We start from the raw sequence: 26,036 nt of genomic DNA, 5'->3' as shown, positions 1-26,036 counted from the left end.
CCTACCTACACTTTCAAGGTAAGCTAGCTCCTATCCTCCTTTTTCTACCATTCAAAATCCTGGCCTACAGCCTTTCCTTGAAAAAAACAGAAAAGGTTTAAAAATTAGAAGGTTTTTTTACAAAACTTATTTTACACCTCTTAGACAAATTTGGAGGACATGCATATGAGGTTGGGCGAACTCAATAAAATGGCCTGATGATGTTAAGATCAATTTCAGCCTAACTCCTAACTATTCTAACACATGGTCCTATAGAACAGCCTTAGTCCTGTGGGGTTTCGGCTTTCTGGACTGAAACATCATGAAACTAACTAAAGACAGCCTTCCAGTAATCACACATTTTCAGCAATTTTCCTGCCAAAGTCCAGAACGTGCTGGATTAGCGATCAACTGTAATTTAATTTTACCGATACAACTAAGGATGGGTTTTTCTAAACTAGACTAATGTCTGCATTTCTGTGCTGCATTTCTCTAACGGCGGACACAGCACTAACCGGAAGGCTCCGCTTGGAGGAAGGGCCTCAAAGGAACTTTTTCCCTCTTGAAAAATGCATTTCATCTATAATCTGTTAGCGGATTTGATTTTTGAGCAGACCTTTTGTTCTTGTCATTACCAAAAGCGTTTGCGAAGATTGCGCGATCGAAAATCATGAAAATAAGTGATGACAAATAAGTCTATGGCAATTGAGGTTCCCAAAAGGCATTCATGATTTCACCACGATCTCAGGAGACAGTAAGTATGGCTCCTGAGATCATGCAAGATGATGACCATTTAGGAGATGATGCATAGGTACTCAATTCTTACGCGAACGCGGAAGATGTCCATAATTTCACCGCAACCGTAGGGGGCGCTCACGATTTGGTGACCTAGTTTCGTCGACCTAGGACAATTTAGTTCATTTTCAATTTTGCATCACGTTTACAATTCTGCCATGAATGCAGTAGTTGTTTAACCCATTATAGTCCAGCAATTAATATGATTAAAAATCTACATTCCAAATCAATCTGATTCAGACCAGACCTAATTTGGATTTTGGCTGGCGCGAAAATCTAAATCTTTGACCCTGAGACCCTAAGTACAAAGGTTTGACCCGAGATCCCTAGCATTTTTAAGCCTATTAAAAATAAAATGTCATTATTTGTTGGCTAATCTCCCAGCCTCATAAGTATATTCACCGGTCAGATAGTCGAAAACGAAGAGACGGGTTCTGTGGATAACAATTTTATTAGAAGAAAGATATGTTTATCATTGTACAGGATGAGCTTAAACAATTCATAGGCTTGGTCTACATTTACAAATTGAAATATTTAGGTTTTAATGGCTCATTGTCAATAACTTTACAGAAATTACTAATGAAAAAAAAAAACACTTCTATCAAACACAATGATTGGCAAAGTGACAAGATAAGAATTTGTGTGGATTGAGTGAAACTCATAAAAATTTTCTTGTGTGTGATAAAATTCCTTGTCCCACACTAAATGATAACAGGTTGTAATTCATCAACTGGGTAGTCGAGTGCGTAAAGTGCTTTCAAAACTGAAGTGTTCCCCAAGTGCGACCAGTCTGAATCCAAAGGCCTTGTCAAACTAAGGTTGATTTCAGATAAAACCAAAGCATTCCCTTAAAAAAATGCTGAAAGCCTAAAAAACAAAATAAAGGGATGGACTGTAAAGTAAAAGTAAATGTTAAATATATGATTACCCGCAGGACAGTGTGTAGTGGCGTGGTGTCGTGGTAGACATGTGTGTAGCCGGGTTGGTTGGGTCTCCACTGCAAAGCCCTCAGTTCCGCCCGGGTCAGGGGAGGGATCGCAGGACAGTCGTGACCCGCCACCAGGCGGTGGATAGTGTGCATCGTGTGTCTCTGCGTCAACTCTAGGTGGCGGTGTGACCGGCCCTACAACAAACAATCGCAAGCGTCAAATGAAGGCGGTGGTTCAAAGCACATACTGAATAAATGGGTACATCTGTTAAATAAGTGAGCAAATAAATGTTACCAACAATTTCATTTAGGAATATCGTATCAAATTCACCATGTACAATTCAAAAATTGGTAATTTAATTTTGCACTGCGTTTCCTTTAGAGCCAAGCTGAATTCCATAGCTTACACAAGGTATTTTCATACCTTCTACTAATGTAAATTATTTAATTATTAATTCCTGGTGATATTAGCACTATTTAATGGCCAAATATTTTACTTTTAGTTGAACAATATATTTTACTTTTGTTATTAAAATTTCTAAAAGTAGTTTACAGTAGACTCCCTCTTATCCGGACTCCTCGGGACCGAGGCCAGTCCGGAAAACGGGTTTTCCAGTTAAACCGACGTCCCCAAATCTCGTTAAAATGGACTGTTTACTGTGATATTCGACTTAAAATTAGGAGAGCATTGTATTTAGACACGTGATCAATGGTCTTAAATCTTTCCCACGAGAACAGATGTTTCAGAACTGCCCACTTCCTGCCGATCTAGTACGGTTAAACCAATGTGCCGATAAAAATTTTCCGGTTAAAGAGATGTCATTTCCGCCGAGTTTAGTCCGGTTAAACCGATGTCCGGTTAAGAGGGAGTCTACTGTATGAGAATAAAAATAAATGAAAAATAAAAATATGTAAATTGATTGAGCTTACATGATTTCATGAGTTGTGTAGAGAAACCATGGATAACCGACTATTTCAGACTACTATAAATATCAATATTGATCGAGTAGTAAAACAGTTCATATAGCTTGTGTTTAAAAATCCAAAGCTTGCAGGTTCGTTATTAAGACAGGTCAATTCAGATCCCAAGACAATTTTCTTCCAGTTATCAATTATAACTAACAAGTCAACCTTAGATGGCCGCAAGATATGTAGATATATGTAGGTTGAGGAGCAGAAACTGCTTTAACATTTATTTCAGAAATCAACTATGAAAGAGGATTTAAACACATTATTTGGATCAACAACTTTATAATCAATGCTTGTTACCTGAACATGAAGGCTGTGGCGGGCGGCTGATGAGAAGCTTCTCTGACAAAGTAGGCAGTGGTGAAGCTCCCTGCGGCGTGCGTGTCTGTACGCATTGTGACGAGTCAGCTCTTCCTGCAACAACAGGTTAGAGTTTGACAAACATGTTCTACAAATGTAAATTAAATGTTTTAAAACCAACACTTAGTGAATGTGTAAAAAGCGGTGTTTTTAAATTAGATACTACTTGTTTTTAGACAATTGCACCGTTTAATTTTACTACGACATGATAATGATACAAAGATCCATTATTATTACTTGCAAGACAGCAATGTCATTTAAGTGTGAATTTTAAGCTGAATATTAATACAAGGTTGGTGTAGAATGGAGTGAGGTGAACTGTGTAGCTATGACTAAGACAAACCTTTTCTTTACCCAGGATTATTTTATTACGCCCAATGATCCAGGATAACTGGGTCTAGTTCTATTTAATTGCAGCCTGGTTGTTTTATGATTCTAATCCAGTATCAAATAAAAATCTCAAATTTTTAAACGTAATACAATTGGAATATGAGCATCCTATTCCAAATGTTACATAACATAATCAAACGTTTGCTGGCAACATCTGGCATTACTCATTTCAAAATTTCCGTGTCACAGTGCAAAATAATAAATAGAAATTACCTCTAATACTGATATTTTCTCCAGGCAATGAATCAAGAATTCACATTGTATCAAAGTTATATACATAGTTTATTTGTTACTGTACATAGACCAAAAACGTGTTTCAATTAATGCTAAAAGATTTTAAGGGACACAACGACCAGTATTTTGTCCATAAATTCTAAAAATCAGCAAACTTCAAATGAAGAATTTGTGGGAAACAGCTAATGGATAAGAGCGACTTAGACAACCCGGGATAGAGCGATGGTAACATTAAAAACGTAACAAAATGCTAATGACATAAAAAAATAAAACAAATTTTAGGGATTGGAATTTCAGTCTTGCAATATTGTACATTTTGAGCGGTTGAGTAGAACACTGAAAAATAGAAAAAAAACAGACTTGACAGTTTGATTACACATCATATATCATACCAGCTATGATTACTGTCATTTACCATGATTTGGTATCTGGTAGTGATACCAGATATCTCTTATCAGTTTTTACATGTTTCCAAAATAACAAATGCTGTTGAAGACTGGAATAGTTCAATGGGTTATTTTTGAGACTGGATGGAAAGGTATTGCAATATCATCTTTATCAGTTGGATATGATGTTTACAGATATAGGCGTATTTAAATAATTCAAATGCCCTTAGTCATTCATCTAGAGATGTTAGTTGTTATACTAGTTTTAAGTGTTAATTTAGCTAAGTTTATCACTCATACAAGAAGTTTAATAGTTTAAAATAGGTCAAGAACAATTACCAATGAATACAAACACTTTAAGAAGCTAAATGCTTATGGAGAATAGTCAGACTGGAATTTTGCTGCCGAAATTAGCTTTGAGCGGCCACCACTATGATCGCTTGTGCGGCGGCCGCGCTACTCTCTCTTGCTCTAAGCCGATTCTTTGTCTCACTCTCGCGATAGTCCAACTAGCGGCCGCTGTGGGAACTATCCAAAATTCAAATATTTCCGGACTGAATTTTTTACAAAGGCATTGCGCTTCTTATAAGTTTTGTATTCATTGCAATTACACTAGCCTAGTGGTTTCAAAAATCAGAAAAAAATAATAAAACATGACATGTGTGTTTTACATTGTGTTGTTACTGAGTGAAACACAGTCCAAAAAAAAAAAAAGTTTTTATTTCCGCTCCTATGTTAAACCTAGATGAAAAATTAAAGAAATTGATGAACCACATTATTCTAAGCAGCAAGCAAAAATAATTATCCTGTAAAACAACACAGGTTTAGATTTATTCCTATTTAAAAGCAAACTTACATTGCAAAACATCCAACACATATTTTTCATCCAAAATCAAATTTAATACCAAGATAAGCCTGTAAGTGATACTGTAACTGTAAAATATATCACAAGATCTCAAACATCGTTTGTAAATTTACAATTGCTGGAAGGTGATGATGTTGAAGTTTTGTAAAGAATATTATTTGGTAGTAAGTAGCAAGAAATGTGCTTGCAAAGTGGCAAATAGAACGTGTTGTAACAGGTGTTCCGTTATATGCACAACATGTCTGCAAATATACAATTGTCATGACATCAACATCAATTTAATTTTTACGGCTTAGCTTACACCACATTCACAATTCTTTTGAAATTTGTAAGAGAAGCAGTAAAGGAGTAGAAATCGTGAGTAAGTCTAAATTTATAAATCACAATTATTAGTATAACGAGACCAAACAAAGATGCATTAAGAAATTTCAAAAATAAAGCCCAATTTGTAATAATTTATTAAAGCTTAGTTTGATATGGTTTGAAAAGCTTAGTATGAAACCTAATCATGCCAATGTCTGTTTACCTTTGATGAAGAAATACTTTCTATTATCGCCTAATGCAAAATAAAACTATGTAAAAAAATATAATATTTATTATTTACCTTATTCTTAAAAGTGACATCACAGTCCCGGCAGGTGGTGGAAAGATTCCTGGTCCGTCTCCGTTTGGTATCTTCTCTGAAGTGGCCCTTTCCAGGCCTCTTCAAGCCTCGACCACAATTCCTCAAAGTGCTTTTATCTTCAGACTTTTCAGGTAAAGACGAACCTGGGTTTTCATTTAACCTTATGGGTGAAGAATGTTCTAAATCATAAACACAATTTAAACGAGAGGTATCACAGGTAACAGACAAATCACTTTGATTATCTCCACTTAAGTAGTTATTCCGACGGTTAATTTCATTTTGAGCAAGAGAGGAGGGGATAGTTGTATTTTCTACGACAGTTTCAGTTTCTGAAGGAGCACTTGTAACTACAAGGTCTTGAGAAGATGTATCACTGCCCACAGCTGTGTTTCTATTTCGCCTTATTTTTTTCCTGACAAAGAAATTTTTGGGCATTTTTCTCCTGGTTTTCTTTGTTTGGTCGTAGTGGAATTCTCTTGACGATTCAGTGTTGTTGACTTCACAAGATGAGTTTGAGGAGTTGGAAAAAACTGAAGACTTGTAATCCAGAGGTGTGCTTGGTGATTCGTCTTCTGAATTCATAAATTTTGAAGGTGGTGGGTCAATTGTTTCAGATAAACAATCATCAGGGGATTTTCTTCCAGTTGGTGACTCAGCAACAGTTTCAAATTCATCTCTTTGGGGAAGGATTTCAACTTCAATTAGTGGCTTTGAAATGTCAGTAGTGTTACTTTCCTTGTTCAAATTATCCTTGTCACAACTGTCTGAATGATTGCTATCTACAATTTTGCTCTCCTCAGTAACCTGATCCAAAATGTTGGTTGATGATTTCTCGTCAATAAAAACATCATCATCACCATTTTCAAGGTTTGATGACACTTTATCAACACTTTCTGGGTTGGAATTCATATCAGAATCTGGATACACTTCTCCAGGACTGAAATGAGGATTACTTGGACTATAGATCTTCTCATTTGCCAACGAGTTGCTACAGCCAGTGGGTGAATACTTCTCATATGGTACCCTATCATTTTCATTTGTTTCATAGAATTTGTTTAAACAATACTTCTTTGAAGAGTTTGATATTAAATTATTATCAAACGAATCACTAAATGGTGAACTTTCCCTTGACATGGAGCATGGATTGCCATCACTCACATCAGTATCAGAGTGTTCTGAGGATTCTTCATCTTTGCTGTCATCACTGGAACTTGACTGTGAATTGGAAAGAGATGTGAATGTTTGTGATTGGAGTCTTGAGGTCAACTCGTCTAACTCTTTATTTCTTTTCAACACAACAATCGGTTGCCAGTTTTCATTTTGTGATATATTTTCAGTCAGATAAGAGTCAACACTCAACGTTGATTTCCCATCAATGTGTTCAACAGACGATTTCCTATTTTCATTTTCTTCTTCACTATCTTTTTCTGAATAACTACTGCTGCTATTGTCTGACTCTCTCTGCAGAATAAGACGGCTGACTTTGACAACTGGCGAAGAATTCTCATGATAGTCACTGATAACTTTCCATTCAGCTGATGGCGCTTTTAATCTAACTTCAACATTGGCTGGTCCCAATTCCAAACCAGATTTTTTTGAAGCCTTAGTTTTCTTCTTGTTTTTCTTTTCTTGTTTTTGTGAAATATTCTTGGATATATTAAATATTTTTTTCCAAGGTAAGCTACATTTAAGTTCAATTTTTCTTCCTTCTTCGGGGATTTTATTAGGAAATTCAGATCTATCGTCAAACTCTGCTACCTCCTCTTCCACAAAAGGCCAGTTCCCAATATCATTAATGAGATTTTCATTAATTTCTTCATAGCAGTTAGTAGTAAGAAGTTCTTCACTTCTTCCGAACAAAAGTTTAGATTTAAGTTCATTTTCACAAGCATTTTTCAATCCAATGTCAGGTGGACATATACAAGATTCATTGACTGATAGTTCGGTTGTCAAAACATCAGCACAATCAGCATCCCTGACTGATCCCAACATTACATCTGACTCACTTTTGCCATTATCAAATTGCATTTTACCAGCGTTTTCATCTAAATCCTCAATGATGATGACTAAACTTGTGCTATTATCCAAAGACACATTTGGTATTTCACTTTCAATACCATCCGTACTTTCTTTAAACAACGAATGATTGGTATCTGAGAGGATCCCTAATCCACCAACATAATCATCAATCTTTTCGGAGTCAACATGTACACAAAATATATTTCCTTGAGCTGTTGTATCTTCGTTAGCTATCAACAGCGGACCACCAAAATTATTTTTTGATTCATCATCTGTCAAATGACTACTATCGTTTGTCAATTGAGAACTCGTTTTGTAATCTGAAGTATTATTTGAACAGTTCATAGTGTTGGTTCCTGTGTTCAGACAAGGCTCGATATTTTCACAATGATTTTGTAAGCTGTCTTCTCTATTGTAATCATTTTGTATTGATTCATCATAGTGGTGGGTATTTGAATCAACTTCAGTAGCATCCTGAGTGATTGGTTCAGGTAAAACATCTGAAGTTTTTGGTTTATCTTTTGTATTTCTTTTACGCCTTTTAGTGCGGGGATATGCGAACACACTTTTTCGCTTTTTAGATTTAATTTTGTCATTTACAACTGTATCGGTTTCTCTCTGTTTCATCTCATGTGTAGCACAAGAGGATTTCACAGATTTAAAACGATATTTTCTTTTTGGGTAGGGAATAATATTACAGCTACTAGATGTTACGATTCTAGTCGAATCCCTCAAGTTGTAGTGAGTCTCTTCAAATTTTGAAAACGAGTCTCCATCAACTATAGGGTGATTATTTTTGATCTTTTTTCTGTCAAGAATTTCATCAGCAGTATTAGTTTTTGTTGAATAATCGAGAGATTCATGAGATGGGCTCTCACTAAGAGGTGATTCCACAAAGCCTTCATCTGACTGAGAATAAAGTCCTGGAAAATTGGAATTATTAAGTAACATTTGTTTTGAACCAACATGTTCTAGAGCAAGGGCAGCTTCAACTAAACACTGTAATGGGAAAGTTTCCTTGTTTAAATGTTGATTGTTTCTTAATGAATCGTGGACAGAAGTAATCTTTTCATTTTGACTCTGTGTTATGTTATGTGTCTGATCATCGTCAACACCATCATCAAATGACATGTCACTGTTGTAAGTTTCTTTGTGGCTTACATTGTTGTTTAGAGCTTCATCATCTTGATCATCTACTGGTTGAGTTGTCGAGAACAAAACATCCTTTCCAGTAACCAGCAAAGTTGCATTAGTATCTTCGTTTGGCGCATCCTTTGTTGAAATGTCATTGGTGTTGGAATCATTACAAGATACGTTATCACTGGTCATATCTGTACAGCTAATTGTAGATTCGTTGGATACATCCTCATGGTTAGGAGAAAGTATATCTCTATCTTGACATAAAAAGGAGTTTTCTTCTGGTGACATTGGATGGCTTTCATTATTCAAAGGGCTATTGTGTACTGTTCGCAACAGATTTAAATCTTCAGAAGATGAGGTTGATTGGTTATCTTCTGTCTTTCCTTTCGATTTTTGGTCATGAGCAGATTCTTCAACGCTTCTGTTCAATAGGTAATTAAAGTTGTTCAATTTTGTAGAAAGAAAGCTGGGTTGATTATCATTTGATTCAGTTTCTGGCAAAGCTGGTTTCTGAAGAGCTGGTTTACTATTCTCTCTTAAGTTCTCTTTAAAAGAATCATCCATTTCACTTGGAGAATCAACTAAAATATTGTTTTTATGAGGTTGCAATTCAATAGATGAGGACACACTTATTTCATTTTGCTCTGATTGAGCAATCTCTGTTTTGCTGGGTGGAGAATACACCCCACTATTTTGATTGCTTACTTCTTGAACTGATGATTCAGAAAAACCTTTAAAATTGGTGGAGTCGTTCACTGAAGAACTGAGATCATCATTAGTGTCAACATTTTCACAGTACTGAAGTTTAGAGTTTTCTGGTTTGTGTTGATTGAAAATTCCTGGATAAGCATTTTCTTTACTTTCAGTATAATCACTTTCAGGTTCCGGAGAAAAGATTTCTCTTAAAACTGCTTCTCTTTCTAATATTTTTAGTGAGTCTCTTCTTAAAAAAACTGATTCTTTTTGGTTAAAAAAACAAACCTTGTCTTTCAAAGGGGTCGAACCATCTTCTTCTTCATTTTCATTAGGAGTTTCACCTCCTACTTTCACAGTGGACCTACTCTCAACTGGAACAACTGAATTTATGTCTCCTGACTTGCATAATTTTAAATTTACATTTTTTGGTTTTACTGATTTTTCTTTGGAAAGTTTTCGCTTTAAGTTGTATTTTGTAGGTAACTCATCCTTAACTTCAGAGCTAGAGCACAAGGGATCATCAGGTGAAGCAAGCGGTTCTGTCGATTCATGATCACTACAGTCACTAGCTGCACTTTCAATTGCACATGAATTTTCATTTAGCATAGGCCTCATTGGAATTTTACACAGACGAGTAACTGAGGCTATTTCCTTTGTTTCTTGATGCCCTGATTTGAAGGTTTGAGTTCCCTCTACATTTTCTTTTTTGGAACATAATTTATGAAACCTTTGCCATTTTCTTGTTTTAAAGTCATGGAAATAACTAAATCCATTGGTTTTTATGCCTGAGCTGGGTTCTTCTGCATTAACATATATACACTCGCTAGCACAATAAGAATCTTTCTTGTGAAAATTATTGCAAATAGCTTTTTCTGTTGATAAATCTAAGGGAAGTAGATTTCTTGATGTTATCACTGATGTTTTGCTATGCATCGAAGGCAGTATTGGGGTTTGGAACATTCTATCACCATTTTTAAAACCAGATAAGCATTTTTCTACTGTTGCCATCTTCTCTGTTGAATTCATTTCGCTCTCCAAACTCATTGGAGAACTGGCTTCTTCCACAGAAAACATACCTTTACAGATGTTCATTGCTTCATTTTTTAAAGGATTTTCCAAATAATGTTGTCTTTGGTCTATGTTTTTTGTGACAGCATAATTTATTACCTCATTTATAATATTTCTGACGTTCACAACTGATTCTGAGTAGTTTCTGAATGATCCTTGATAGTGGGGATGACTATTTTGGAAAAGCTCATGATCATTTTTCGAAGAAAAGTAATTAAATGTTTCATTCCTTACTATTACAGAAGTTTCAAGTCGAGACTCTTTGTCTTCAACTGCATTTTCTTCATCGGATCTTTCAATGTCCTTTTCAATACTACACAATACTCCAGTGTTACTTTCGTTAGCAGTTGATGGAAGGACGTCTTTACTTTTGCATGGTTTCTCCAAATTATTAGAATTGTCATTTTCAATTAATGGTGTTAGTTTATCAGTAAAATTGGTGGACTCTTTGTTGTTCGAAGATTGTTTCAGATTTAGGGAATTTGCCCCTGATTGTTGGGAATCTGCTAATGGTGAAAGCTGATCTTCGAGGCAAGTTTCATTTTCTGATGATTCCTGAAGATAATGTAGGTTGTTTTCAGCCAAAACGTTAGAACATTCGGTATGATCACCTACTTCTTGGACAGATTTTACATTTGATAGTCCCATTAATTCAAGAGCATCATCTATTTCCGTGCTATGTTGGTCGGCAGCATGATTTTCAACTTTATTATTAACTAAATCTTCAATAGAAAATATTGCCTTGCTTTCATTTTTTGAGATTTTGTTTTCATCAACTGAAGGAGTCTGGTCAGCATTACAACTTATTTCACATTTAGCACTCAAATCAACATCCATGTTTTCACTGTCATTTACCAAATCAAAACAGCCAATCTTGTTTGAATTACAAGGAGACTGCAAATCTTCGAAGTTTAGTAGGTTTTCCCCTTGACTAGACACAATTTGGGCAACCTCAATGGGTTCATCATCTTCCTTTCCATGATCCGACATAGGAGAAAATATAGACCTAGCTGGTCTCCTCAGATGAGCTACAATATTGTTTGCAGACGGGACTAGTTTTATTACAGAATTAATTTGATAATATTTCTTTTCATTCTGGATGAAAAGCTCAGTTGTCTTCACAATACTTTCTTTTTCTTCTACAACCGGCGAAGATTTGTGTTCCATGACAGACTTAGAAGTACTTAAATTAAGGGCGCAACTACTTGTAGAATCCACTTCACAACTATCAGCATCAGAAGGATTTTCAGTGAAAGGCGCAACATGAGCAACATTGTTTCTTACTGTTTTACATCGGTCTGTGATGGATTTTGAAATCAAATCGTTGATTATGTCTTTGGCAATCAAATTTGCTTCCTCAGTGATTACAGGGAAATGAGTTCCGTATTGATCAAACACTAAGGTTTTGCCCAGTGTAGTTTTAAGTCCACAATACAAGTTCAATTTTTCAAAAATCTTATTTTTTGGAAAATATTTTGTTATTGTACGACATTTGTTTTCGTTTTCTTCAGAAACTTTTTTGTTAATCAAAATAGCTTTTGAACATTGTGAGGATTGCTCCGTGAAAATGCTTTCTGCCAGAATAACACCGTTATGTATTGGAAGATGTGAGGTACATTCACTATTAGTTTCACTTGACAATAGTTGATTTATTTCTGAAAATGTCTGAGCCTCTCTAAAATAGTTTGCCGATGACCTTCTCTTTTCCTCATCTATAGCTTGAGCTAAATCCTTTTCAAGTTCATTAGCAGCATCGATATCAAGAGTTTCATGGCTTATATTTCTGGATCCATCTGAAAGTTTTTCTGTACAGTTATCCATTTGCTCATTTAAATTTTGATTTTTGTTTGCTATACACCACATTTTCTTTGATTCGTTCAATTTCAGCTTTAAGCTAATTGGTGGCATAGGAGGTGACTTTTTGGAATCATCTGATTTTCCGTCATTCAAATGGTCATCTGTTTTATTGAACACCTCATTGTTTGTATCTAGGATGTTTTTGAGACATTTTTTATCATTCATTTGAAGGATGGATCCATCTGCTCTCTCGCTTCTGTCAATATTATCAGAAAAAATTGTTGAAAATGACTGAAAATGTGTATCATGGGAGTTTATATTTGAATCTGACAAGTCTGGAAAATCACAAGTTTTAGTTTGGTATAGATTATTTACATTAGAGTGGTTTATGTCCTCAAACATTCCTTCTACACTTGGAGATGATGGCATTCGGTTGTTCAAGTCTTTGTTGTTTGAAGTATTTCTATCATCGATCTTGAAAAAATCATTTATCTGTGAGTTCATGTCACAATCTGAATACACGTGAAAAGGAGAATAGGTTTCCTTATGGCTTCCCATTTCCTGAGAGTGCAAAAACTCCTCACTAGGAGAAGGTAGGCATGTTGGGATTCTTGCAGGGAAGCTTTGAATTTTTTTGTGAGTTCTAAAGTTTTCATGTTTTGAAATATCTTCAGACATCAGTTCTAAATTAGAACTGGTACTGGTAATTAATTTTTCTGGATCAAAACTATTTTGGTTTTGGCCAATAGATCCATTAGGTTTGTCCAGTTGATTATCATGACTATCATTTATGGACAGTTTGCAGCTTTGGTTGGATTCTATTTGATTTACATCACATTTATTTAATTTCATAGGTTGTACTATTGCCATTTGTGGTGGTTGAGCATTGTATTTATTACCTTTGTTAGAGTCATCCACATTGGAACTACATACCTTGTTTCCAACATCAGAAGGTTCATTAACTTTATTTTTAGAAAGGTTCTCTGCAAGAGAATCGCAGTTTTCTTCTTCTCTAAAGTCATCTAAAGATGGCATATTCAGGTTGCTACTTGTTAGAGGTGGATTCAAACAGTCTTTTTCCCCTGACACTTCACATCTTGGAGTGCTTTCTGAATCTCCTGTGTTGCTTTCAGGTGCAACTTGTGTTTTAGAATTAAGGAGGGCTTTGTTTTCAACTGCCCATTCCTTACTGTTAGGGAGCCTCTTCAATTTAAAACTGGTGGGTTTCTTTGCTTCGTCGTTTGTTGATTTGCTGGGAACTAGTACGTCTGGTTTAGATTTGTTTTTTCCATCTCCATTTTCTACTCTACTTATTTCTTCAGATAGTTCGACCAATGTTGAGTACTGTTGGACGTAGGGAACTTCTACTGTTATAGTGTTGCTTTTTGTTTGGTCGCCGGAATGAAGGGTCACCACATTGTCCTTGTGAGAAGATTTTTTTTCAGGAGGAAATGGAACCCTAAAGATTTCAGGTGGTCCATTCTGAGAGGTTATCAGTACAGTCTTTTCTGCAGGGTTTTGATTTTCATTGTTTATGACGTCCATTCTTTCTCTAATTGAATGGTTCTTATCAGAATATAGTTTATCTCTGCCAATTAGATCTGATTTTTTAACCATTAATGGAGGCATGAAGGTATTAGGATCTCCGTTGGGAAATTCACAGTGAACCTTTTCTTGGTAACAATCATTGAGTTGTGCTTTACGGACTGGATCTAAAAATGCACTTTCAGCAGCTTTGTCCAGTTCTTGATGAAATAACCTCCTCGGATCTTTAGTTAAGTCTTTATTTGAATACAATCTGGCAGGGTCAAAATCCGAAGTGAGTTTATGATAATCATAGTTTGGATCCAGGATTTGAGTGTTGTCATACGGTAGGTACTTGTTTGGGTTTATCGGGTGTTTAAAATTATAATAAGGATCTGGATGTACTGGAGGCTTGTAATGTTGGAAGTTACCTGCAGAGTATCTCGGTGTAACTTTATTGTATATTGAGGGGTTGTTTCCCATTTGTGATTGCTGAAGCCTTGGATCGCAAGGTCGAGTCATTGCAGGTGGAACTTGATGACTATTCACAGCTGACTTGTCTGTGTTATTAACTAGTCTTTCAGTCATTTCTACAAAATCATAGGCACCATCACTGATTCGCCTGGTATCTCCGTAGTAAGAAACAAGGTTATCAAAGGACATACTGCCAGTTTCAGTACTGGGAACTTTGTTTGTTGGCAACTCACTGTGAGTCTGAGGATCATTTTTGCTATGTTCTACATTATTATCTCTTTTTGAGCAATCTAACGGTTGAAATGCACTGTTCTTTCCAGATATCCCTTCACCATCTCTCTCGGCCCCATTCCAAAAACTGACTCCTTTGTCATTGTCATTTAGAAGGTTTGGCATTGAAGGTGCAAATGAGGGTTGATTTTGAAATTCTGCTGACAAAGTAGAATTCTCAGGATTTTCATTTGATCTATTTGATTCATCAATACGTTTTCGTTCATTACTAGGACTACTACTTCTAGATTTTGAGCTACAGTTTTGGGAGGTTTTGAATCTTTCTTGTATTTTGGCAGCAGCCTCACCTTCAAGTGATCTGCAGTCAACCACAATATAAGGTGCTCCACTGTTTCCTAAAGCCAATGGTTCTGACAACCTCGTTCCTTCTTCCTCGTCATCCTCCCATGTGGCTAAATATTGGCGAAGGTCCAAGTCTGGTCTTTTCTTCCCCAATGAAGAATCATATTGAAGGTTCGCCTTGCGTGAGTCAGAAATGGACTGCCCGTCGTCTAACCCAGCTCTAATATACGGATCTCCAGTGGGAAGAGCGAAATTCATAGAGTAACTGAGTTCATTAATGGGGTTGCTGCAATTCATCATACTTCTGTCACTTCCTTGCATGGCATACTGCATTTGGTGGGGATGATACTGCTTGTCACTCGGTATTTTACAAGAGGTGCCATTTTGTGAAACACCTGTTCCTTGAATCTTATTGACCTCACCGAAAGGTACAAAACCTCCTGGGTACCCAAACTCGTAACAACTTTGCAGGTTCGGATCCAAAACGGACCTTTTCGGTTCCGGGACAGGTCTAATTATCTCGGACCCACCACTAGAACCGACCATTCTGTGGCGTTGAGTACCTAACGACTTCTGTGTTGCGTCCATGTAGTGAGGATCTGTCATCTTCAGTCCCGCTTGAAGCTGAGCTCCTTGACTGACAGACTGATGGTAAGGTGGTGGGGGACAGTTCATCCTGGGACCGTAGCTCCTAGTACTGCCCCAGTACGGTGGATACATGGGATACTGAGACCTCATCATCTGCTGCATCTGCTGCCTACTGTCGGGCATGAACTGACCACGACTCATGAACTGGGAATAATGCCTGTCTGGAATGCCTGCAAAACTGTTATCAGTGGGATAAGCCTTCTTCCTCGACAGAGTCGGTTGCATAGACCTCCTGTCTGTGAAGTACTGCCTCGAGTCATCATATCTGGGTTGTGTCGGCTGATACCTCAAGGGAGCCGGGTTGAGGGGATATCTGTCTTGGAAGTGTTGGCAGCATGCTTCTTGACATTTGACCATGGGGGTGGGTACCGGCTGGTGAGGGTACTGGGGGTAGTTGGCATGCTTGGTACTTCCATCGTACGGCCCCATGAACATTGCCTGCTCTCCACTACCGTAGTACATCCCCTCTAGCTGGGAGTTGTAGCTACTCCAGGTTGAGCCGATGTTATGCTGCTTGGCAGCTCCCTCTGTTGTTCGTGATGTTTGCCCATGGTTGCTGTTGAATCCACCCCCACTCTCTGCATAGTTGTTTAACATTTCGCCCTTTGTTCTTCATTAACTGCAACAAAAGAGATGAATATTAATTAGAGTTGATTAATATTTTGGTAGAGGTTATTAGTCGATTGAATTAAAATTAAAGTTAATAACATTTTTTTGGAACATTTTTCACACACTGAAAGACAATCTCTCTGAAAAGGTAAAAAAGCCTCATTATTGTTTACTTACTGTGAAAATAATTGTAAACTGAACATGAAAATTGCTGTGACTAAGTACAAGTAATCTTAAAACTAGATTTTGATCAATTTTCATTTCAAACAGCTGGCCCGACAGAAGTCGTCATATGGTTTTATGTCAAATGCTCGTTCACATCGCTCAATCACGTCCTGGTTTTAAGTGTTATAAGACGTTTCTTTTATTTACTTTCCGTGCAATTTTTTTCAGTACCTACTTATTTTATTTTTAACAATAAAAATAACCTATCTCTTTCTAAACAAAACTGCTACCTAAGAATGATGAAAAGATTATTGATTTTAATTTTAATTTTTAATTTTCATTAAAATTTTAAATTTAAAAAAAAATTAAAATTTTAATTAAAATTTTAATTTTTTAATTTTAGTTTCATATGAAAGAAAGTTTTAGCTCATTATGATGTCTATTTTACCAAGAACATTCATAAACTAATACTGTTTAGGTGAAATTTTATAACAAATCTGTAAAATTGTAATTTCCTAAATATTTTTTTACAAAAAAGGGCTTAAGTTTCTCAAAGTCTAATGGGGAAAACCTGTTGCAACAAACAAATAAAATATACTGCAGTTTTTAAACAGTTTCGTGGTAAAGGGAAATCTAGGTACGTTTTTTAGCCAAGCATCCATTACAAATAAATAAGGGATACTTAGATTTATGCCATGAAAAACTTTCATGACAGTAACTTTGATTACATGTTTAAAGTCTAAAACTAAATAAAGGGATATGCCATTAAAAATATTCATCCCTAACAAGCAATCTACAACAATCAATTTATTCTTCAAAAGGATAATATAGGAACATTATCTAATATTTATTTTTCTTCTCCATAAGAATATTAAACTTTGGTCCTACCATATAACATATTATTTACTCAATAATTTAAGAATAAATGGTATGCATTCACACGCAATGTCTTTTTAAACAATCTTTTTAAACTTTCGTCAATTACCGTAGGCAGGTTTACAGGTTGTTCAAGTAAACTTGACACACATTTATCACGGCAGCATCAATTATTACCTGGGCTGAATTAGTTAAAGTCAATTAATTGAGATGACTATCAGTTATCTAACGTATGATCAACTCCACCCACTGACTGCATGTCACAGGATAGTTGGTGTCAATCGCACAGACGCGTCCTGTTGAGGTAAAAGCTTCAACAGACTTTATAAATATTCATCTGCAGCTTGTACAGGTTTACCAAAAACTGTATGAATTTGCTTTGGAAAGTTTTTTGTTAAAGCTTTGACTATCGATGCACCTACATTCCACTCTCATCTTCAAGTTTTTTTTTATAGTTTTGTCATAGTTGATGTAAGCCACTGACAGATTGCCCTAATGTAAATTACTAAGTCAAATACACACACATTTTTACCAAGTCAAACTGATTAAACGACTTATTGTGAGCTATAGCAACTGTTATGACCTAATATATACATCAGTAAAAAGGTAAAAATAGAATTTTAGACACTAGCGCATTCTGTGACTGGCTCAAAGAAAAATGTTCTTTGTTGATAAAAATTGCAAGATAGATGGGATGTTTACATCAGTATCCAATAGCTAGGGTTAAAGATTTTAAAGTAAGTTTTAAGATAGATCAAGCTTTTTGTTTCATAGGACCAAGGCCACAATATAAACATGTTCATATTAATTGACTTTATGACTCTTATATAGTTTTTTTTTAAAGATCAACAATAAGTGTTATGTGCCTGATTTAAGGGGCAACTCACAAAGCACCAACCATCTGGTCTTTTCCCGTGAGCTTCTCTGACAAACCTTTACAGACCGTTGAGCTATTGGTTGCACAGCTTACCTAGCCAGATATGGAACTTGAACCCACAAACTATGGTGATGTCTTCAGGTTTGACACCGCTCGGTCATTCATCGGACAAAGCATTATACTGTCTACCACACAAACACTAGTCTAAGAAAAAAAGTTAACAGAGGAAACACGCCTATGGGACAACTGTACGCTTTTAGATACTTGTGAGCCCGAGCCCTTACTGATGGAAATTCCTATCGCACTGGACCCAGGGTCTTCCTCAACCATAATCGTTGTAGACCATGATAGCAAGGAGGTGGTGTTGGACTTTGCCCTAGACACTAGTGCTAAACACCACTTAAGTGTACTTTTGCTTGTTTTTTCTGTACCTTAACAAGTTCGCTGCGAGAATTCCTTTGGCAGTACGGTCGGAAATGTGACGCAGCCTAGGCGCGCCAGTGAATCAGCGAACGCAATAGCATTAAAATATTTCAGTCTTGACAGTGGCAAAACAGCGGTGGTGATGGTGCTGTGTTACCCCGAGAGTGGACGTAAGTTCACTGAAAAACTCACAGATAGCAGCACTGCCTGGATCCGTAGCCAGTGTCTTTGTAATGTGGCTCGAAGAGAAAAAGTAGAGAAAAAGAAGAGAGTAAAGTATAGGACCAGCACAACATGCTGACATAGTTTAGTTGATCCCCGATTAATGCGGAGGTCACAATAGACCAACTTGTATAACACTGCACCGTGACTCAGACTGGAGTCGTACGCACGCTGTGCCAGTACGGCATGACTCCGATCGGAGTTATCAGCAGCGAACGTGTCAATAATTCTCTGTGCATTAGTCAACTAAAAGCACAAGCATAGTAACCCTAAACTTCTAGCCTACCTACTGTCAGTGCTGAGGTAACTCAAAGCCCATCTTAGTTCCCATGTTATAGCCAACATTACATAGTCTAGCTTTCTACTGGTTTTGTTGAGTTAATACTTCTGTGGCATCAGCTGCTGTAGGCTATATTCTTATTTTATTTTAATATTTATTTTGCAACAGATGTTGGGTTGCTGTTAAAATGTTTTGTTATGATTCTGTTGGGATGTTTTGATTCATCATTCTTTGACAGTAAAACGTTTTCACTACGGTATATTCTTAGTTTAGATAGTGGTGTGTATTATTTTATGCAGATATAACATCACTGTATACTGGTGATCCCGAACTTCAACAACAACAAGAACAATATTCCTTTCTCAATAATTACCAATATCGCTAGAAGAAATGTAAGCTCAGTTTGCAAATCAATGAGAGCAACAATGAACTTTCTACCTACGTTAAGCAATGCAACGACTCTGGTAACATATCTGTTCATCGAGTTGCAGTAAAGCTTCTAAAGTAGATGTATATTAGAGATATGGTATACAAAAGTGACTGTTTCTATTGTGATGGAAAAACAGGAATTTATTTTATTTGAAGCTCAGCTTAGTGCATTTGAAAAGTTGTTTTGTTAATTTGGAATGCAAAAATTAAGTACAGCAATCCCAAACTTGACTACCAAGTTATAAAATATGTCAGTTACAGTATAGCTTCCAGCCATTTTTTTTTTTTAGCTAGTAAGTGTAAGTTTTATCTTTGACTATCAATACAAAGTTTTATTATGTTAAACTTGTGTTTGATATATTGTTCGTAGAAGCTCAGAGGGTTACTAGTTACTATAGTTTCTCATTTAAATTATATTCATGCGAATGATGGATTTGTTTACACATAAACTTGATCAACAATTTTTTTACACAAGAAATTATAGCTCATATTTTTTAACATATCATTCAAAGCTTAATTTGTATCAACTTTAATCAATGTTTAAACACATAAAGCACAATTTGTATCATGCATGAACAAATTCTACAAAAAAATCTTTTGGCAGAATATGAAAATTGTAATTAGTACTATATAATGACAAGTTTGAAATGCTGCAGATTAACAAACAGCTACCTATTGCTTTATAATTTCAAATTAAAAATACAGAACTAAAATAAATAAGAGATAAATTATATGGACAAGAACATTCAATATTAACACTCTTTTCTATCTAAATGGGATCAATAAATATTTCATTATCAGCGCCATTAATGTTCATGATCTCATGTTTTAGTTGTTTGAATTATTCAATAACAAAAGTTTTCAAATAAACTACCACAAGGTAGTGGACATAGTTCATAACACACTTTCTTAAATTTTGTTTATATTTTAACAGTATTCATGATTATATTCTCAAAATAGCCTATACCGTATACCTTAAAAAATACTTTAGTAATAATTATTAAGTTTTATTTTTCAAAATATTTAGTTTGCAGAATTTTAGAGTTACATATCAAAAAATGTTTTAAACGACCCTAGCAGTATTGGTTTAGTCACTGGACACCAAAAGAAATAGTTTAAATAGGCCCATATTGTCATTCTCTTCATGATTTGATAGTCAAATTTAGTTTATTTTATATTAAAGACTATCCTATAACGGTCTAAGAATATTTCTAAAATATATCCTAATCAAAGGCCACAACTCTTATTTTGTATATGGCTATAAATTAATTATGCTACCTAAAAAAGGTCGACAGATAGTAACAAGACCATAAACACCAAAATAAATAAACATTGCTTTGATAGTCAGTAAGAAAATTGAAAGTAAGAAAATATCCCAGCCGTAGCAGTCTAAAGCGAATTTCCATTTACCTAGTTGGATTTTTACTAAAAAATTCCCTTAAAAATTGCAGATTTATTTTCTTTTTAAATAACATTAACTTAAATGAATAGGTACTTAGTCAGGTTACTTGTCAGGGAAGGTAATAAAGTGTGTTTTTATAAGTTAATAGTTTAGTATGAGATAAACAAATTTGCTAATTTTTATCAAATATATCCCTAAACAAGCAAACTTCAAAAGTAACTATGCATTAAAATAACATGAGTTTTTTCTCCGTTTAACCATTAGGCACGCAACAACGCTTCAATGTAATAAGTTATTTGTCTTTTCAAGCTCTACAAAATAGTTTAGAAATAAGTTGCAAAATATTATGTTTTGGGGGTCAAAATTGGAAAATCTGATTTTAATTACATGAAGACCCCCTTAAAACCCTGTTCACCTAGTCTGACCATGCCGGTTTAACTTGTTCAAATAAACGTAGGTTAACACAATTGTACCAATTTTCATCAAAATCGGATGATTTTTACTCGCCTTATCATGCTAACGGACACATATATAAAACAATTTAAACGGTGGTGTTAAATAAAAAAAAATTATTAATTTATTTTTGGCTGGTATGGGATTGGATATTCTTCCAACAGAATTAACTGTTGCTGGATGAAACAATTTTTTTAGTGGTTTAAGTTTAGATGACATTTTAATTTTACTAATTAAACTATTGGGTAACTTTGAAAACTAGTGATAGCTATTAATATGGAGCTATAGTAAAATTGATAATTTACTTCAAAAAATTAATGTAAACAAAGATATTAATCTTTGTAATATCTATAATTACACAGAAAACTTGAAATTTGTAATGATGACCTACATACACCTGAAATACTCTGAATTATTTCAACTTGGTTCTTGCTAAAAGATATTCCTTTAGTAATAAAATATGTCACAGTCAAAGTCAAACGATATGCGCAAGTCGTTGACATTAAATGACAAACTCGTTGAATATATTCCCTGAAGAACACAAGTAGAAAAAATGTCAAAATAAATATGTTAAATATATTCTTTAAAAAATATGAAACAAAACTAAACAGTTGGGAATGTATGTATCGCTTTGAAGTGCATTGATATTACTTTGTTGCACAGTAAACTTACAATTATCACTACCAATCTAACAAATGTTTTAGTTATACAATTATCAATAGAATGCTATTAAACACAGTCAATATTAGATATAAAATATACAAAATACATACTCAATTCTCCATGCAAAAAAGTTTAGTGAAACGTTCATTGTTAAAGTTACACATGTGTATTGTCTTCACTCCTCACACTAACTGATCTTGATTCTCTTAGAGCAAGCTGACCAACATACTAAAACTAAATCTACCCCAACAGTAGGTAATATATTAAAAATGTATATTTTAATAAAACTTATAAAATAATTGTGTTTAGCACAAAATTTTACTTTCTTCAGTAACAAGCAAATAATATAAAGGAATAAAATTTATTAAGTGTCCCATTGTAGCTTTTTAGTGTTAAGTTTGCAGGAATGGTTTTTGAATGATAAAAAAGTGAAAAAGCTCATTATTAATTTTAGCTAAATAAACTAAAATAAGCTAAATAAATTAAATTGGTTGTTCCAAAATAAAATTTGATTTTAAACACTTAGAGAAAAAGCACAGGATAATTTGTTGATGGTTTTTATTTTTGCAAAAAGTTATTAACATTTCATAAATTTGTTGTAGATACCATACTAATTTACAATCAATATTCTGAACACTTTGATTAATTCTGAGAGGTTAAAATCAATAATAGTCAACGTTATCATATGAACTCAGGGGTAGGTAGCCTTAGAGCACTTGTTTCATCTGAACCTTACGCATCTGTAATTTTGCCAGATTAGAACAAAAAACAGTCCAGGCAATAAGAAAAGTTCTCTAGCAGCCAAAAAATCGGAGTTAAATCTTGGCAGCAGGTAAGCATAATATTGTGTTATACATTAGTAAAAAAACACTCTTGCAATCTTACTTAGACAATGTGATTCTAACAAGACACTATTTTTAAATTGAATAATGATTATAATTACTGAATTTTAGGTTATGAGGACTTTTAAAGATATAAAGGGTAAGATCATGAATAAACTATAATTATAATGGAAAACACAAATAAATCTAAAAAAGTATACATCATCGTAAAAACACAACATTTTTTCTACATTTTTTGCAAAGAAGAAACATAGATGAGGATTAATGAATTTACTCTAATTTTCTAATTTACTTTAATTTTCTCTCTTCTAGTGATACAATTCACTAGCACGCTGGTCTAGTGGTAAAGTGCGGACTTAGGTCCCTTAGGTCCCAGGTTCAAATCCTGCTTATCACCAATGGATTGTAGATTTTATCAAAGTGGTAATGCTGCAACCCTCTAGGACTAGCCTGAAGTTATGCGGACAACGGTTCCAAACCAGAGCCTACGTCCTAGGATGTGAAGGAAGTACAATAAAAGAGAAAAAAGGTATAAGGATTGACTTTCTTTTTATTCTTTCTTCTATAATCATACATAGCCTGGTATATGGAAAAAAGTATCTTTTGGGTATCTTTTGGGAAACCAAAAAAAGTGGTTTTTGAAGTGATGTCTGTATGTGTGGGTGTGTACAAATCCACACACTAAACCTGTAGTCTGATTTTGATGAAATTTGATACGTCATCCCATGCTAATCAACATGATTTCAATATATTTTAAAATTTGGTGAAATTTTGATTTTTTAATGGTAAATTCTCAATAAAAACTGACAAAATAATGGAAAAATAAGATGTTTACACAAACAATTAAAATTGAAATCTAGTATATAGTCCTCTTAACCCTGAACATAATGGCACAACCCACAACACTGTAGAAATCACAGTCCAAGTTACTGCAATTTTTGTGGTCCATCCCATGATACCCACATTTCATTAAAATGTACAGCTACATACACATGTGGATGTTCAATTTCAATTTGAAGCAGCTGATGCAAAAAGTATGTGTCAGTTTGCTGCTATTGTTTATTTAATAAACAGAGACATATTCCAACTCTTAAATCCTTCAATATAAAACTATAAATTAAGATTTAATTATACACCTAAAAAAACACACAATTCAAACAATGCTAACATAGTAAAAAAAAATACATTATATATAAGCTTAATTAAAAGTTACAAAAATTTAAATAAATTTTGTGTACAAAACCATATTTCCTTTAAATAAATTAATGTTTCATATCATTATGGAACACTAGCAGTGAAACACTTGAATCCAAGTGACCGGTGAAAGCCATCGACAAAAAGAATCAATAAAAGGAATATTTTGAGAGTAAATTGTCTGTGGAAATGACACCAAGTCGTAATCCACTTAAAGGTGCAAATTCTGTGTCAATTAGGTGAAAAGCGAGATATAACGTCGATATCCCACCATTTGATTGACCCGTCCCTTGTAAATAATAAATGATTCTGACAACACCAGCTATTGTTTGGGAATTTGCAAAGTAAAAAAAGCTAACAATGTATTATGTAAATGCTTAGTGAAAATATTGATAAAGAAAGAATACGTGCAAAAAACAGCCTTAAAAAGTAAATCAAATGCTTACCATTAAAATTAGTAATGGAAAAACAAACAAAAATATTATTTATGGATTTGTTTTTTAATAAAATTTATGTAAGTGTCTGATGTGAATTAAAACACTGTTGATTGTGTAGTTAGTTAGTTTTTAACCAGATTATCAAAAAGCAAAAGAAAGTCATATACAGCAATTTCTAAAACATTTGATCTTCAGTTAGATGTCGTTCATTTTACATTTTTTCATAACAAAAGAGAGAACTATTTTTGAGTGATACATTTTTTTTACCATAGGTTAGCTTCTTTAACCCCTTTAGTCCCATAACAAAAACAGCTGGAGCTGAGAGCTATGTGCACAGCTATGTAGCATATGTGCTGCTGTCTGAGATACAAGCTTAAAACTAAGAAGGGCTTTGAGTTAGTACGCATCATTGTTAGTACAGTAGACTGTTATGTCTTTTCAAAGGCTAAGTGGTCTACAGCATTGCCTTCTTGGCCAGAAGAGATCACCATCAGAGTTTGTATTTATATAAAACATGTAAAAGTATCAATGTTGAAAGATGTGCTGTTATTTCTTTTTTTTATATTCCTTGCAACAAACTGGCCCAAATTTGAATTACTAATTCAATTTAATTGTTCAGAACAATCAATACAAAAGCACAGCTGGGAAGCCGAGTGGTTTCAAAGCTCGGTTAATAATCAGGTCGATGACTCGATCTTGAGAAGTCAGTAGCTTTTTGATGCATCAAAACTGGTCACAGCTGTCCTGATAATTAGGCTTTTAATTGGTCCCAGCCAGTGAAACAGCTAATAATCTTAGTCGGTAACAAAGCTACACAAAGTCATTCTTCATTTATATTTGGGTTTACGCCACGATAGCGTACCCATCTTAGTTGACCATTGTGGTGATGACGATAATGACCATAGACCTTGTTCGAATCCTGCCTTGATCTGTTTTAGTGTGGAATTCATGAGGGGTTTACTGGTCCGTACAAAAGCTTGATGGGAGAGAATGATGACGGCTGTACTCTTTGTAATTTAAATTTGTATCTCAAATCAGGAAATTCGAGGCATTTCCCTTCCTACTGTGTGTCTATCCCAAAGTATTTCATAAAAATCAAAGATATATGACTATAGACATAACTAAATCAAAAGTTGTTTCACAGCTGATAATAAACAGAAAATCAGGAGTAACCTTTTTGTGAGAAGATTTAAATTGGCCATGGTAAGAGTTCTATATTTGTCCCACAAAAACATTTGTTTGTATGTGTTTTAAATGCTTCAAATAATGATTTAGCTTTCTAGATAACAATTTCGGTAACATAAGATGTAAAAAAATATTAATATTAATATTACTCAATTTTGAGGTTAAAAAAAAGTAAAAACGTGTTCATCAATTTATAAATGTTAAACAAGGTTTTTATACAGACATGGTATGACCAATGAGCCTTGAGAGCGTATTACTAATTCACACAGCGTGTAATGTGGCATGTTAACTACACAGAGCGTAACGGAGGACTCTCAACTGTTGTCTAAACATCAACCGAGTACCACAAGATTCTGAACTGTTGTCTAAACATCAACCAAGTACAACAAGATTCTCAACTGTAGTCTAAACATCAACCAAGTACAACAAGATTCTCAACTGTTGTCTAAACATCAACCAAGTACCACAAGATTCTAAACTGTTGTCTAAACATCAACCAAGTACCACAA

At 34.7% G+C, this 26,036-nt stretch overlaps 1 protein-coding gene across 1 annotated transcript in view; it reads right to left on the bottom strand.

Moving 5' to 3' along the window:
• The window catches only part of LOC128997409 (uncharacterized), a 45,706-nt gene that overhangs the window by 1,014 nt on the left and 18,656 nt on the right, over positions 1-26,036 (bottom strand). Inside the window, exons 3-5 of the mRNA XM_054423047.1 lie at positions 5,511-16,089; positions 2,972-3,085; positions 1,703-1,897 (exon numbers count right to left, since the gene is read on the bottom strand). Coding sequence (XP_054279022.1) covers positions 1,703-1,897; positions 2,972-3,085; positions 5,511-16,067 — 10,866 coding nt within the window. The 5' untranslated portion in view covers positions 16,068-16,089. The remainder of the gene's footprint in view (positions 1-1,702; positions 1,898-2,971; positions 3,086-5,510; positions 16,090-26,036) is intronic.

This window comes from Macrosteles quadrilineatus, unplaced genomic scaffold, assembly GCF_028750875.1.
Source record: "Macrosteles quadrilineatus isolate MER2022 unplaced genomic scaffold, UCM_ALF_1.0 Scaffold_6__1_contigs__length_79288215, whole genome shotgun sequence".
NCBI classification, from domain to species: domain Eukaryota; kingdom Metazoa; phylum Arthropoda; class Insecta; order Hemiptera; family Cicadellidae; genus Macrosteles; species Macrosteles quadrilineatus.
Note: the sequence above shows the minus strand (reverse complement) of the source record. Positions and strands in the feature narration are given on the sequence as shown.